The 16,323-nt window shown below is 41.8% G+C and overlaps 1 protein-coding gene across 11 annotated transcripts in view; it reads right to left on the bottom strand.

Moving 5' to 3' along the window:
* The window catches only part of TIAM1 (TIAM Rac1 associated GEF 1), a 262,945-nt gene that overhangs the window by 27,279 nt on the left and 219,343 nt on the right, over positions 1 to 16,323 (bottom strand). For 10 of the 11 annotated variants that reach the window (XR_012161161.2, XM_073362431.2, XM_073362486.2 and 7 more), the window contains 2 exons: positions 14,988 to 15,212; positions 4,065 to 4,168 (listed from right to left, as the gene is read on the bottom strand). Coding sequence is in view for 9 of the 11 variants with exons in the window: in XM_073362431.2 (XP_073218532.2) it covers positions 4,065 to 4,168; positions 14,988 to 15,212 (329 nt within the window). In the remaining 2 variants the exon portion in view is untranslated. Of the gene's footprint in view, positions 1 to 2,818; positions 2,910 to 4,064; positions 4,169 to 14,987; positions 15,213 to 16,323 lie in introns of those variants that run through there. The other variant, XM_073362517.2, reaches the window with a different exon arrangement.

Here is a 16,323-nt window from a genome sequence, read left to right as displayed (position 1 = left end):
TCCATGCTGCTTACTTGACACACAAGCACAGAAGACATCCTCTCCTGTATTTTCATGAGAGGCCAGCTACTGCATTTCTGTAAGACTCTGCTCCTGTGTCATTTACTGTAGGTCTCGTTCTTTCAATAGATCAATGAGAATTTAATTCTCAGCTCTAACTAGTGAGGTCACTTTTGAAGACTCCCTTTCATGAAACGGTCATATGAGAACTCCTGCAAGAAACAGCTGAAACAAGCAAAGGGGGAAGCTGACACTGGAATATAAATGTCTATTGCCTGTGGATTAGTATCAGCTGATTGGCTACAACCTGTACTGCATAAGATTATTAAACATCAGGGCAGACTGCACACACCAATTAGACAACTTTAAAAAGCCAATTATTGGTAAAGCTTAAGTTGCTTTTTAAAAAGTCCCCATTTTAATCCTTTTACATCAACTTGTACATGTGTTGAGGGATTTGTATCCATAGATAATTTTGGTTTTCATTAACACTGCAAAAGAAGATTCATCTTCACAGAACACTTTTGGTAAATGAAATGCATACAGAGTCATTAGTGCATTGTACCTTAAGCACAACTGCAAGGTAATTAGTTTTAATTTCAAGAGACATCTTAAATTAGAAAAAAGGAAATGAACATCCAGTAGCATTTCAACTCATTAGTTTTTTTAAACATATCCACAAGTGGGGAATGTGGCAGATCACTAAACAAAGCGCTACTGACCTGATCACCACTGTAAATGACATCAAGTCCTGTGTCATGATGGCTACAATGTGCAAAATACTTAAGCTTTTGTTGCTGTGATATTGAGAACCTACCTCTCACAGTTTTAACCTCCAGACCAAGTGTGTTAATTTTATGTAAATTAGCACACTAAGCAAATAAGCAGATAATTACAAAGGCTAGTTTTTGTTAAATAAAAGCTTACACTAGTGAGTCAGCTATATAGTATCCTGTTAAACTAGAGATGGATGACTGACAGAGATGTTGCTTGGAACTGGTTTAAAGTTTTATACAAATCTTGGATTAGAAATTGAGGCTAAATCTACACTACAGACCTCACAGCGGTAGCTGTGCCGCCGTAATGTTGCCTGTGTAGCTGCTCTATGCCAACAGGAGAGAGCTCTCCCTCCGGCATAAGGAGACAATCCCCAGCAAGTGGCGGTAGCCACATCAGCAAGAGAGCGGCCACCGACTAGCGCTGTCCACACCAACACTTTTGTCAGTGAAACTTAGGTCACTTGGGGGAGTTTTTTCCACATCCCTGACTGGAAAAAAAAAAGGTTTGTTGACAAAAAGTGCTCATGTAGACAGTCTATAAATGTGCACAACTCATTGAAATTCAAAGGAGTTTGGCTTAGAGGGGCTTTGGCCTTTCTCTAGTGCAAGTTTTGTTTTGTGGGTTTTTTTTTTTAAACTAAAAAATGATAAGCATAGGAGTTTACATCTTTACAATTGGGGGAATATTGAGTTGACTAAAAGTCAGCTGTACATGGTCTACCTTAACTTTTAAAAGAAAGAAGAAACATTAGAATCTCAAAAAAAAACCCTAGATGTTAAAAACACCAGATCTATCAGTCAACTCTCATAGTAGCCACGCTCATATAGCATCTCCATTGACCACTGCCTTCAAACTCTTTTCCCCACTTCCTCCAGGTGCATTTCACTGTGTACAGACAGCCAGTGCAAGTTAAGACTGATGACATAAGCATGATTCATAATCTCAGTAGGGTTGGAAGGAGGTGGCAATACCATGGAGAAGGCATCTTTTTTGCCTTACCCTGCAAATGACTTCCAGGGGATTTTAGGAGGACAACGTGTGCTGAGGGTACCTTCAGAGGAGATTAACAGACACTACCGTCAGATAATTAAATGCCCAGTGATACAGAAGATATTTTAAAGTGAAGCAAAACTATAAAAGGAATTAGGAACAAAAGTCAGAGCCCCCCTTTCCAGTGCTGCTTCTTCAGAAGCTGCACATTTACTAGCATTCTCTCTGGCTTTAACAGAACTATTTTTAAGTTTTGTTGAAATTCAAGAGCACAGGAGAATTAAAGAATACAGAGTTCTATGTATAAACAGAGAAAGCAGAGTTATCAAGTTAAAAGATATATTTGGTTGTCACTGGAAGAATATTCTGTATTGAAACACACACACACACCCCTCCCCTCCCCACCCCTCCCTTCCTGCCCCCCCCTTTTTTTAAAGGGTCTTGAATCAAAAGTTTAAGGGGAAAAAAACCAAAGACACCGAACTCAAAATTTCTCCCCCATGCATCACATAAGTTATGTATAGTAAAAGGCTCCTTCAAAGATACACATTTCCAAATATTAGAAAATGCAAACCAGGTGATAATGTTTCATTTACACAAAATTAAATTTCCACTGCATTAGAAGTGTGGACTCATTAAGTTTACAGGTTAGTTACAGTTTTTACTCTCTTATCATAAGTGTAATAACTACTAAAACACAGTTCCTTAGCACAGCCAAAGCACAGGGCTGATCATAGAATTCATATACCTTGCTTTAGGCAGCTGATGGTTCATGTAAGCAAAGTGTGAAATGGAACATCGCAGCCTCTTACATAGCTCATACATAAAACATTTAAAAGCGACAGAAAATCCAACCACAGCAAGAGTATCCATAGCCAAGTTAGCAATAGATACTGTTAATACTTGGACTGTTTTTCTGCAAAGAAACATTCATTTCAGACCTCATTACAAATCATGCAGGTATCCACACTTAAACAGAAAAAAAAAACAAAAAAAAACCACACACTAGTACTTCCCCCACTTTTGAAAAATATAATTTTATACTTACTATAAAATGATTCCCTAGGAAAATCTAGAGACGCAGTTTAAGATAATCTTCTTCTTTACAGACAAGTTCTCTGTATGTTTCATGCATGGGAATGCTTTCTCCTGTCTATCAAAGGAAAGGCTACAAGCTAGTATGACATAAGGGATCAGGAAACAAGAGGCCAGGGACTTTTTCCGTCCTTTCAGCTATGATAATCTAATAGTGGTATTTGAGGATTGGTTTATGACTCACCAAGACACATTTTCAGCTAAAACAAAATGATGGGAAACCACACACACACAGGCGCGCGAGGGTGGAGGGGGGTGGAGGAGACACAGAGAATCAATGAGATCAGTCCTACATAGTCTATACTCACTGCTCAGTGAATTCCATGAAGCTGGGGTTACTAACACAGCATCAATTATGCAGCAAGTGCTTAAAATATAACAAACAGCCAGCCCTTTTAAAGTAATCTTACCATACGTACTTGATTCAGCTTCAGAGAACACTAATCTCCACAGATCATTTTGTGCGGTATTCACTATTACCACAGCTAGAACAAACTACCAAACTATGCCAGAACTCATCCCTTAATAGACAGCAATTAGCAAGCTATTTGTGCAGCCTGTTAACTATAATTGGAGATTTCAGAGTAGCAGCCCTGTTAGTCTGTATTCACAAAAAGAAAAGGAGTACTTGTGGCACCTTAGAGACTAACCAATTTAATTTGAGCATAAGCTTTCGTGAGCTACAGCTCACTTCATCTGGAGAGTTCTGCTTTAATCAAAGGTAGATTGGCTGTAATTAGTTTTGCATTTAAGCTGCTAACATGTAAACTATACTATTGATTTAAGGCAATAGTATAATTTTGGTGCTTCACACCTTGGAAATTACTTAAGAGGACAGGAGAGGAAAATGTGATAAATCAATCTGGAAATACATTCAGCTCACCTGCCCAAGGGGAGGAAGTGACAGAGTAGCTATATTTTAATATGTGAAAGCATTATCACACACCACAGAAGATCAGAACCAGGTCTACACTTTACCCCCCATGGATCCAGAACACAGCTCTTACTCCACAAGTGTTGATGTGCTGTAATCCAGGCTATAATTTGTTACACTCTGTATCACTTGTAAACACCTTAAAAGTAAGATCAACATTTTCTTAAGGAAGATGCTCTAATCATGCACAGCTGTGAAGTCAGCACGTCAGCTGTGACTCTACTGCACTTTAGGTCTTTGTAATGTGAAAATGAAAATCTCTCACCTTGCTCATCCCATCCGTCTCATCAGAGGACTCCAAATCAGGCACTTCTGCTTCTTCTGGAGCTGCCTCAGCACAGGTGTCTTGTTCACTGCAAAGCATGTGCCCTGTCAAAATTGACATGTATGTGGAAACAAAATAGTAGGTTACACAAAATTTGAAAAGTTTAGAGCAGTGAATAATGAGTTTTCATGAACAATCAGGTTCTCATCCTGCAATGAGCTTGGCAGGCATCTGTACCAGTGGTTCCTTGGATGCCCAGGGGCCTACCAGCATTCAGCTCACTGCAGGAGCAGGGCCTAACAGGGATTTGAGCACAAAGGTTTCATGGCCACATATGAAATTTGATTAAACGATAAACACTAATCACATAATGTTATGGGCCTGATTGAAGTTAGAGGCCACAAAAATTGATGCACAGTTAAAGCCAAGCTCTATGTTGAGATTAGGTTTTATAAAGCTCCAACCCTACAAAGGCCTGTGCTTAACTTTATACTTGAGCAATTCCGCTGAGCTCATTGTAACTACTTGTGTGTAAAGTTGAGTAAGTCTTGCAGGATCAAGGCCTTAATTAATATTTCCTCCACACAGCCTTACATTGGAAGATTTTAATAAATTACAATTTATAGTTTTACATTAAGTTTCTCTTTTAATGTTAGAATCAAAAATACTTTTTACAGGGATTTTTTTAAGTTTTGCTATTAATTGACAATTGCAGCTTTCTGTATGAAATATACTAAAGTAACTGCATTAATCTGTATCTTGGCAGTCTTAGAACTACTTTTTTGATACAACAGCCCATAAAGATTCCTTTACAGGTACTGCCCAAGACCCTGAACACTTAAGCACATGCGTAGTCCCACTGAAGGACTACTTCATGTACTTAAAGCAATGTGTGCAGGAGCAGGGCCTTTGACTCATGTAGCTGTGAGTAGAAATTTAAGTAAACTTGTCTTATGCCTCTTGGAAAGCCAAATTTTACGTAAGTTAGCTTTCTAGCTATCTAACAGGGGAATGAACAGTTACGGTGTTCTAACTGGAGGGGAGAATGGAGGTCTATCAGAAGTTTCCTCCTTAAGAAAATTATTCATATATGGCATTCATGGATCTCACATAAATCTAAAGGTAACTCATTTGCTTTTCAGAAGCACCATTATGAGCCTGGGATAAAAACTATCCCTAACAGAAATAATTTAACAGTATTCAGCGAGGGAATGAACAGCACCAGAGACAGGAAAATCTTCCCTAATCCCAAGTTAATTTGAGTGCTGCTGCACTGGAATTTTGTGCCAAACTAAACAGGCAGTCCAGAGAAGCTGAGTATTTGTGTCTAGATTTTAACTTTTTTCCCATTAACTCATAACTACAAGTTCATTCAAGGTTGTCACAATCCTGCAAATCAGATTAACATGGACAGACCCGTGTTGCTTGCACGAAGCCCCATTTAACATCAGCAGTGCGCCACACAGATGCAAGAATCCACCTGCATGAATTGGGGCTACTATTTATATATAGTCTGGATTGTTCTTTATAGCATATGGGTTTTTACATTATATAAGTTACCTAAAGAATAATCTATCAATAAGCAATGAAACAACAACAAAGAATATCAACGGGAAAAAAAAACATTGTGAATATCCCATGTTACCTTTTGTGTGTGTGTGTGTGTGTGGCATTAGTAATCCACTTTTAACTTTTCAGCAGTCCAACAAAAAATTATGCTCTAGTTATATGCAACATGCTGGAAAAACCTATTATCTATTTCTTTGATCCCAAAGGGGATATGAGCAGCTCTCTTAAATTAGTAGGTATTTTCTGTAAAATGTTTCTATTTATGTAGGTCACAGTTTTCTTCTGTATAAAAGTTAAAATTTTGGTAATGTTTTCAGCCTAGACCAATATTGGCACTACTGTAGCTGTGATGTTGTAAATAAGAAAACAGAAAGCACACACTGATTACAAAACAGATTTATGCTGTGGATATTTCACAGCTGTATTCAGTGGGGGTTTGAGTGATAAGTTTATGGGTGACTGTTCGGGTGTTCTGATTCAGAGTGAATGGCAAGCCATTGTAGTGATTAGTGTGCTCAAAATCGCCCCATCAAGTCTATTTCTTTGTTCTGTGGGTGCACTGAAGTGGAATTCATTATGCTATCTGGAAATAGAGATGTATTTTAAGAAATTTACTAGACATATCAGAAAATTCAATTCTGAAGTTCACAGAAAGTTAAAAGTTAGTGCAGTTGCTACTATGAGTGTTTTGCTAAAAATTAAAGTTGGGCCAAGAAGGCATGTTAGGGCAGGCTTTCTAGTTCTCATTTGAAGACAATTCATACTTGACTTTGGGCCTGGGTTCAAGAGTGCCAAAATCTCATCAAAGCTTCTGTCAAGCTTTTAGTCACAACCGGCAAAAATTCTGCAAGATCTTGCAAGATTTTCACCATCCTGAGTTATACCTGAACCAAATTCAGAAAACATGACCCTCCTGGTTTGGCTCCAACTTGCACCAACCTGTAGAAACCAGTACGGAACTGAGTGACCTTTGAATTAAAATGTTCAAAAATAGCAGAGAGGAGGTCCATATGGGAGATTCCCATGGAGGCCTATCTCCACTGTGCTGAAAAATCTAAGATCTACATCTTGACAAGGTCTGGCTTTAATGGGTTAAGATAGATGTTAATGAAATGCATTTGTGGAAGTGTTTGGTTTCTAAGAAATTAAATCTCTGCTGAGCGTCTCATTTCTACAGCTTAGTCCAATAACTTTTATTACTTCCCAACTCCTTTACTAATATCTAACAAAACTTTTAAATCCCCTAAAATATCCATTTTAAAAAAAGGGAAATGTGTAGAATATAATGAGTTTGGCTTGAGCAGCCTGTTTATCCACTATGATTAATTATCCATTAGAAGCAGTGCGAAATGCAGCCCACAGTTATTTCTCACCATAAGCCAACGAACAGCATGCCTTTTATAGATATCAGTGCTTCTTTTCCTGTTACTAGTAAGACACCTCTTTAATCTACTTCCTGCAGTATAAACACTCCTACCCAATACAGACAGCAACCATTTACTTACATCTTAATGAACAGTCACACAATGCATGTGCATAGAGTATTTCAAAAGTCTTAGGCTGCCAAACTCAATATCTGCTGTCATAGGGTTATCTGCTGGTAGTTATACATTGCCACTGAACTCAGTATTGTTGAATGTTCTTATAATAGTTATTTAAATACATTGCAGTTACTGTCCCCTTACTGTTGGTTCACTACATTGTTTTTTTCATGTCCTGTAAATCTTTATTTAGCTATTCATGGAGCTCTATAAGGACAATGTACTAAGTTCTCTTTTGCTATAACTGGAGACAGGCTAGGCATATACAACTTGTTAATGAAAACAGCACAGTGGCTTCACTTTTTATGAAGGAATTAGTAAGACAAATCCAGAAAGCAGCAAAGGGGCAGCAAGGTAGTTAAGCACGTGCCTCACTTTAAGCACGAGTAATCCCATTGAGATCAACAGGACTGCTCTGATGCTTAAAAGTTGGGCTTAAATATCTTGCCAAAGCAGGGTAACAATGACCACAAAAATAGCTGTCCTTTTTAGGACTGTTTATGAGAGATTTCGCTCTGTTGTTTGTTTTACCCAATGCAAAAGAAGAGTTTGGTTTTAAAAAAATTAAATTAAAGGGAAACTGTCAAGGTCCAGGTCCAGCACAGAATTCTCATACCTACAGTAGAACCTCAAAGATATGAACACTAGAGTTACGGACTGACTGGTCAACTGGACATCCTCTGGAACCGGAAGCTATCAGGCAGCAGCAGAGACCCAAAAAAAAAAAAAAGGGGGGGGGGGGGTGGAACAAATATTTTACTCCCTTGGGGCTTTAGCCAGATTGGGGGTTAGGGCTGAAGTCAAAGAGTGAGGGGGGGTCGGGGCTCCGGGCAGGGGGTGGAAGTCAGGGCTTCTTACCCTTGGGAACACTGGGGGTCAGAGCTTTGGCCCTGCGGTAGGTGCCAGAGGCTCGGGGCTTTAACTATGAGGGGAGTGCTGGTTTCAGCCCCAGCACTCCCACCATACACAAAGCCCCGAGCCCTGGCGTACCTCCCACCCCGGCTGAAACCAGGATTGGAGCCGTGGACAGCCCTGAGCCCCAGTGCCCCCACAGGGCAGAAGCCAGGAATGGAGCTGCGGGGCTGAAGATCTAAAGCCTGAGCCCTGGTGCTCACAAGGGTCAGAAGCCCTGACCCTGCCCAGAGCCCCAACCCTCCCCTCTCCTCCCCCCACCCCCGTGGCAGAAGTCCATAATGTTCAGAGTTATGGAGAACCTCCATTCCTGAGGTGTCGGTAACTCTGAGGTTCTACTGTAATGCTAGCTAATAAGCATGGAGCCAGAAGGGGGAATGATAACACAACTTGCACACTCAGATTATATGTATATCCATAATAAAGCTGTTGAGATTTTACAGAAAAAAATGGTAATTTTTAAGTGGGTCCCTGAGCTTTACAATCTAAAAACTGAAGTGTTAACAATGCTGCTTTCTAACTGGTTAAAGAGCAGTACAATTGGATACAAGAACGGTTTCGGAAGACCGAGGAACAAAAATTCTAAACACAGCTGGCAGAAACAGACCAAATCACCAGAAACTTCCTCTGACATTTTATGTTCACAATGTTGAACATAATAAGGGTTGTAACAGCAATAGTGTTCTGTTCCTCTGGCTCTTCATTTCTTTACCTCGTCACTGCCTAATGGGCAAAATCTTCAGATCATCATCCAGTAAGTCCTACTGAAACTTTAAGACCATGTAAGGATATGTAAAGAACCAGTAAGGATATGTTAAACATCCAACATGACACCTCAAATTAGAAGTCTGCCTCACAAAAAGAACCCAGACAAAACTAAGGTCACTGTTACTCTTAACTTGCTCTGAAATCCAAATTTACTTGGACTGGGGGAATCCGCAAAAGAGGAAGACAGAAAAAAAATGGAGATTCTTATCATGCAGTGAACAGTTTGTTTTTACAACATATGAATCTTTCAGATCCTAGGGTAACTGTGGCTCTGGTTTCCCTGCTTGCAGAGTGACAAATCATAGACTGGTCAGGAACACTTAACTGTTTCATAATTGGAGAATCAATGTATTCATTCAGAATAGTGATATACCTGTTTTACCCCCTACACCACATTAAGTGATTTGTAAGGCTCTTGGTTGTCCCTGTATTTTGCATGGTGTGTCCTATGTCTTCTGATGCTAAAATCTCATTCAAAACAAGAATATTTAGAGCCTCGCCCCCAAAATCTAGTACGTGAAGAAGTAGCTCACATATCTCCACATGGAGGCCATATGGTTTCACTATGCAGAAGAGAAGTAGGGAATGCCTCAAGAAATTATGGATAAAAAATAACCTTTAGGGCATCCTACTAACCTAGTGGCAATGCTCTCTGCTGAGCTTTAGGACACCTACCCTTGGATTTCTAGTCATAGAATCATAGAATATCAGGGTTGGAAGGGACCCCAGAAGGTCATCTAGTCCAACCCCCTGCTCAAAGCAGGACCAATTCCCAGTTAAATCATCCCAGCCAGGGCTTTGTCAAGCCTGACCTTAAAAACCTCTAAGGAAGGAGATTCTACCACCTCCCTAGGTAACGCATTCCAGTGTTTCACCACCCTCTTAGTGAAAAAGTTTTTCCTAATATCCAATCTAAACCTCCCCCACTGCAACTTGAGACCATTACTCCTCGTTCTGTCATCTGCTACCATTGAGAACAGTCTAGAGCCATCCTCTTTGGAACCCCCTTTCAGGTAGTTGAAAGCAGCTATCAAATCCCCCCTCATTCTTCTCTTCTGCAGACTAAACAATCCCAGCTCCCTCAGCCTCTCCTCATAACTCATGTGTTCCAGTCCCCTAATCATTTTTGTTGCCCTTCGCTGGACTCTCTCCAATTTATCCACATCCTTCTTGAAGTGTGGGGCCCAAAACTGGACACAGTACTCCAGATGAGGCCTCACCAATGTCGAATAGAGGGGAACGATCACGTCCCTCGATCTGCTCGCTATGCCCCTACTTATACATCCCAAAATGCCATTGGCCTTCTTGGCAACAAGGGCACACTGCTGACTCATATCCAGCTTCTCGTCCACTGTCACCCCTAGGTCCTTTTCCGCAGAACTGCTGCCTAGCCATTCGGTCCCTAGTCTGTAGCTGTGCATTGGGTTCTTCCGTCCTAAGTGCAGGACCCTGCACTTATCCTTATTGAACCTCATCAGATTCCTTTTGGCCCAATCTTCCAATTGGTCTAGGTCCTTCTGTATCCTATCCCTCCCCTCCAGCGTATCTACCACTCCTCCCAGTTTAGTATCATCCGCAAATTTGCTGAGAGTGCAATCCACACCATCCTCCAGATCATTTATGAAGATATTGAATAAAACCGGCCCCAGGACCGACCCTTGGGGCACTCCACTTGATACCGGCTGCCAACTAGACATGGAGCCATTGATCACTACCCGTTGAGCCCGACAATCTAGCCAGCTTTCTACCCACCTTATAGTGCATTCATCCAGCCCATACTTCCTTAACTTGCTGACAAGAATACTATGGGAGACCGAGTCAAAAGCTTTGCTAAAGTCAAGACACAATACATCCACTGCTTTCCCTTCATCCACAGAACCAGTAATCTCATCGTAAAAGGCGATTAGATTAGTCAGGCATGACCTTCCCTTGGTGAATCCATGCTGGCTGTTCCTGATCACTTTCCTCTCATGCAAGTGCTTCAGGATTGATTCTTTGAGGACCTGCTCCATGATTTTTCCAGGGACTGAGGTGAGGCTGACTGGCCTGTAGTTCCCAGGATCTTCCTTCTTCCCTTTTTTAAAGATTGGCACTACATTAGCCTTTTTCCAGTCATCCGCGACTTCCCCCGTTCGCCACGAGTTTTCAAAGATAATGGCCAGTGGCTCTGCAATCACAGCCGCCAATTCCTTCAGCACTCTCGGATGCAACTCGTCCGGCCCCATGGACTTGTGCACGTCCAGCTTTTCTAAATAGTCCCTAACCGCCTCTATCTCCACGGAGGGCTGGCCATCTCTTCCGCATTTTGTGATGCCCAGCGCAGCAGTCTGGGAGCTGACCTTGTTAGTGAAAACAGAGGCAAAAAAAGCATTGAGTACATTAGCTTTTTCCACATCCTCTGTCACTAGGTTGCCTCCCTCATTCAGTAAGGGGCCCACACATTCCTTGGCTTTCTTCTTGTTGCCAACATACCTGAAGAAACCCTTCTTGTTACTCTTGACATCTCTGGCTAGCTGCAGCTCCAGGTGCGATTTGGCCCTCCTGATAACATTCCTACATGCCCGAGCAATATTTTTATACTCTTCCCTGGTCATATGTCCAACCTTCCACTTCTTGTAAGCTTCTTTTTTATGTTTAAGATCCGCTAGGATTTCACCATTAAGCCAAGCTGGTCGCCCACCATATTTACTATTCTTTCGACTCATCGGGATGGTTTGTCCCTGTAACCTCAACAGGGATTCCTTGAAATACAGCCAGCTCTCCTGGACTCCTTTCCCCTTCAAGTTAGTCCCCCAGGGGATCCTGGCCATCCGTTCCCTGAGGGAGTCGAAGTCTGCTTTCCTGAAGTCCAGGGTCCGTATCCTGCTGCTTACCTTTCTTCCCTGCGTCAGGATCCTGAACTCAACCAACTCATGGTCACTGCCTCCCAGATTCCCATCCACTTTTGCTTCCCCCACTAATTCTACCCGGTTTGTGAGCAGCAGGTCAAGAAAAGCGCCCCCCCTAGTTGGCTCCTCTAGCACTTGCGCCAGGAAATTGTCCCCTACGCTTTCCAAAAACTTCCTGGATTGTCTATGCACCGCTGTATTGCTCTCCCAGCAGATATCAGGAAAATTAAAGTCACCCATGAGAATCAGGGCATGGAGTAGCTTCCGTGAGCTGCCGGAAGAAAGCCTCATCCACCTCATCCCACTGGTCCGGTGGTCTATAGCAGACTCCCACCACTACATCACTCTTGTTGCACACACTTCTAAACTTAATCCAGAGACACTCAGGTTTTTCTGCAGTTTCGTACCGGAGCTCTGAGCAGTCATATTGCTCCCTTACATACAGGGCTACTCCCCCACCTTTTCTGCCCTGCCTGTCCTTCCTGAACAGTTTATAACCATCCATGACAGTACTCCAGTCATGTGAGTTATCCCACCAAGTCTCTGTTATTCCGATCACGTCATAGTTCCTTGACATCACCAGGACCTCCTGCTTGTTTCCAAGGCTTTGTGCATTTGTATATAAGCACTTGAGATAACCTGTTGATCGCCCCTCATTGCCAGTATGAGGCAGGAGCCCTCCCCTCACAGACATTCCTGCCTGTGCTTCCTCCCGGTATCCCGCTTTCCCACTTACCTCAGGGCTTTGGTCTCCTTCCCCCGGTGAACCTAGTTTAAAGCCCTCCTCACTAGGTTAGCCAGCCTGCTGGCAAAGATGCTCTTCCCTCTCTTCGTAAGATGGAGCCCGTCTCTGCCCAGCACTCCTCCTTCATGGAACACCATCCCATGGTCAAAGAAACCAAAGCCTTCTCTCCGACACCACCTGCGTAGCCATTCGTTGACTTCCACGATTCGACGCTCCCTACCTAGGCCTTTTCCTTCCACGGGGAGGATGGACGAGAACACCACTTGCGCCTCCAACTCCTTTATCTTTCTTCCTAGAGCCACATAGTCCGCAGTGATCCGCTCAAGGTCATTCTTGGCAGTATCATTGGTGCCCACGTGGAGAAGCAGGAAGGGGTAGCGATCCGAGGGCTTGATGAGTCCCCATTCTCTCACTCCCTGGACTGGATGAAGTTGGGTGTTGCAGAGGCAAGACACTATTCTCGGGGAAGGGAGAGGGCCTTGACTGGTCATTTTAGCTAATTACAGGGAAAATGTTGAGAGTCTCCAGAGGGAGTCCTAGCATGCAAGTGCTTCTTAAACAAAATTATAATGGCTGTGCTGTGCGAATAGAAGATTAAAACCTGGGAGAAAATTAAAAGGTGAGAGGAGGAAATCTTTGTGGTTCTGTAACAGGCACATAGAACCCCTCAGGGGAAAACATGTACCTCTTCTTCATCTTGCTATACATCAAAATCTTAGTAGTCATCCTAATTAATCACAAAAGAAACAAGAGTAGCTAAGAGCCAGTGTGTTCAATGGGGTTTAAATTGCTGGAATTTTGGTTTGGTTTTCTATTAACCCCCCACTCCCAAACATACACCAATTAAAAAATATCCAAGATCAAAATTCTTAAAGGCTTCCTAAAAGGATCAGAATCTAAAATATGGACCCAATAAACAGAATTATCTACCAAAGCACCTTTGGTAAAAGTTCCATCCCACACTCTCTGCGTGACATGCAGAAAATGGCTCCAGTGAAGAATAGCATCTAAAGCCACATAAACATAATGGTCCAGCCAGATCCTGAGCCCAATTAAACTCCAATGTTAGGTGGATTTTCTTTTAGCTCAGTACAGAAATATAAGTGTACATACTATAAATAAAGCATGTGATAGAAACCACTGAGCTGATTTATCCAGCCAGCCAAGCCGGCAATAATCAGCTCGGATACAAATAAATAGGTCAATGGGTATTTCACACTTGATTGCTTAGGACAAGAAGTCACAGAGCTGAAACCAAAAATCTGAGACACAGCTACAATCCCAGATATAATAATAAAATGTACCTCTATTTAACTTACATTTCAATCCAATTTCAGATAGTAAAAACCAAATAATGCACAGGGGCTAGAAGAGCTTTGGAAAAACATTTTATACTTTCTTCCACTGATGTCTAAAGAGATGGAAAGTGTTGAAGGAGATCTAAATGCTTGCCTCCAAGCCTCAACCTTTGAAGAAGGTCCCAAACCCTATTCCCACTTTAATGTAAAATCCTCCTAATTAGAATGTGTGTGTTGTTCAGTTTTAAACATTTTTAATGCCATGCTTTAGATGCATATGGCAATTGCAAGCACTTGAACAAGGTAAAATAGTGTTACTGAAACTTCTGTAAGCACCTCTGAACCATCTGCTGAAATGCTATTTTGTTGCTTCCGACAATTTAAATTGAGATACTCCTACTCTTCCTTCGACAACAGTGAAATAAAGGGAAAGCCATACCCACCTCCCCAGTTTTCCTACTAGGGGAAAAAAAATCTGACAACAGGGTTCTAGCCTTTCCTTTGACCTATATGCCCTGCACTGGAAGGGTAGTAACTTACTGAAACTGGGATCAAGACGCTCTTGACCTCAAGAAAGAAAATTAAGTGATTTTATATGTGTAAGAGTGACATCTTGTGGCCAAATATAAAAATCCCAGGTATGGAGCTTATGAATATCCCCACCTCATCTTCAAAACTGCTTTTTAAAAGCAATCATTCAACTACTGTTGCTGCCTGTTCGTGTTCTATCTGCTATCTAACAATTTGGAACGTGGTCAATTTTTAGGAGTCTTCTTTCATGTTTGCCTTCTTCAGAGCAAGAAAAGGAGAAAAAGAAAATAGAAAAACCACTCCATTTTACATTATTCTAACCACATTTTTACATGAACTTCTGCAAAAACAGATCAAACAAATAAATACACTTAAGAGTGTCTTATTTAAAAAGCCAAACAAAAACTCACCCATTTCTCTGACCAAATATCTACCAAATCACTACCTAGCTTGAGAATCTGTGGTTGCAATTTAGTGTAACCACAGGTCACGTCATAAATTCCTAAGTGAAGCTCCTGTTGATGATCTAACCACAATGTTTAGGGCCTGATTCTCATCTCACACAGGTGTAAATCAGGAGTAACTCCACTGTGGTCAATGGAGTTACACTGATGTATGTTGGAACCAAAGTGAACCCATCTCATGTTAATTTCGGCAATGGACATTGTTACCTTGGTTACTGCCACTATACATCAGTGCACTGTCACTCCAGTCAGACAGGTTTTCCATGCGGCGTGGGGGTGGTTGCATTAACTTCTGCCCCCCTTCGATCTCAGGATAAGTGCGCACTGTAAGGCACAGTGAAGGCTGAACAAGGGTATCTTTCAGCATGGTTGAGTCCAGGTCTTCAGCTCCTCTTTTGTTAATCTCAACAATTTCATCACCAGCTTTAAGGCCTGCAGAACAGAAAGTAACAGGTAAGTATCACACAGTAGGTTTCTGTTATCCATATACCCCAAAGACCTCAGTCTGTGTATTTATGAAGTGCTAGTAACTGTGATGTCTAGACATGACAAACATTTATGATTCCAAACATGCAGAAACTAGATGGATGTTAAGGGATCACTGATGGGTGCTGAATTTAGTGAAGAGATCTATCTCAGGGTTTTCTACGGCGTCCCATCACCATAGTATCATTGTCCTTGTTATCACCATGTGGTACGTTTACAGTGTATTCACTGAATTCCACTGTACGCCCTTTGTGAGTGAAGAAATCAACTTTTCTTTACATCATTTTCTAGGAGAAGAGCCATGCACAGCATTTACAGAACACACTGCTTATAAACAGATTCAGACTTCTAAAGCTTTCCAGATTATTGGTGAAGACAGTAGTAGTGGTGAGATGAACTCAGACAGGAATCTACTTTCCTGCTTCACATTGACCTGGGGGTTAGAATGAGAGAAAATTGATCATAGAAATAAGACACCAATTAATTCCTCAAGACCAGCTTGTCCAATGTTCTGCCATCAACACTAACAACATTTTTAACTTTAAAGTAAATTGTGCCAATAAAGTCAGACTTCCAAGCTTCAAGACATCACAATTCTCATCACTAACTGGAGTCATTTAGCAGAGTGTGTTTGTTAGAAAATGTTTAGGGCAAGACTGTGGCTTTACATTAGTGGCTGCATTGCAGGGGTGGGTAGGAGGAGAAGTCATGTAATGGTGGCCCATCTCTGCTTGTCAGTGCACAGGAAGGGATGGGAGAGAGGCAAAAATCACAACGTCATTCATCTTAGATCAGGGGATCTCATCTTTTTCAGTGCCAGGACTCCCCTCCCTTAAACACATTCCCTCCATTTAGCTGGGATGACACCCCCCTTTAGCAATACGGAAAGAGCAAGGTGACCATGACCCCTTGTATCGAGAATTCCTCTTCTAGATTTCTAGCATTCTGGTATTGTGTAGGAAGACTCCACCTGGACTCTGCAGAAGGCTTCTTGTCCGCCTGCCCTTCCTTGCCCATCAAAGGTAAGCCACCATCTAGCCCTCAGTATTTACAAACT

This window comes from Lepidochelys kempii, chromosome 1, assembly GCF_965140285.1.
Source record: "Lepidochelys kempii isolate rLepKem1 chromosome 1, rLepKem1.hap1, whole genome shotgun sequence".
NCBI lineage: Eukaryota > Metazoa > Chordata > Testudines > Cheloniidae > Lepidochelys > Lepidochelys kempii.
The sequence above is the reverse complement of the archived record's forward strand: the minus strand, read 5'-3'. Positions and strand labels throughout refer to the sequence as shown.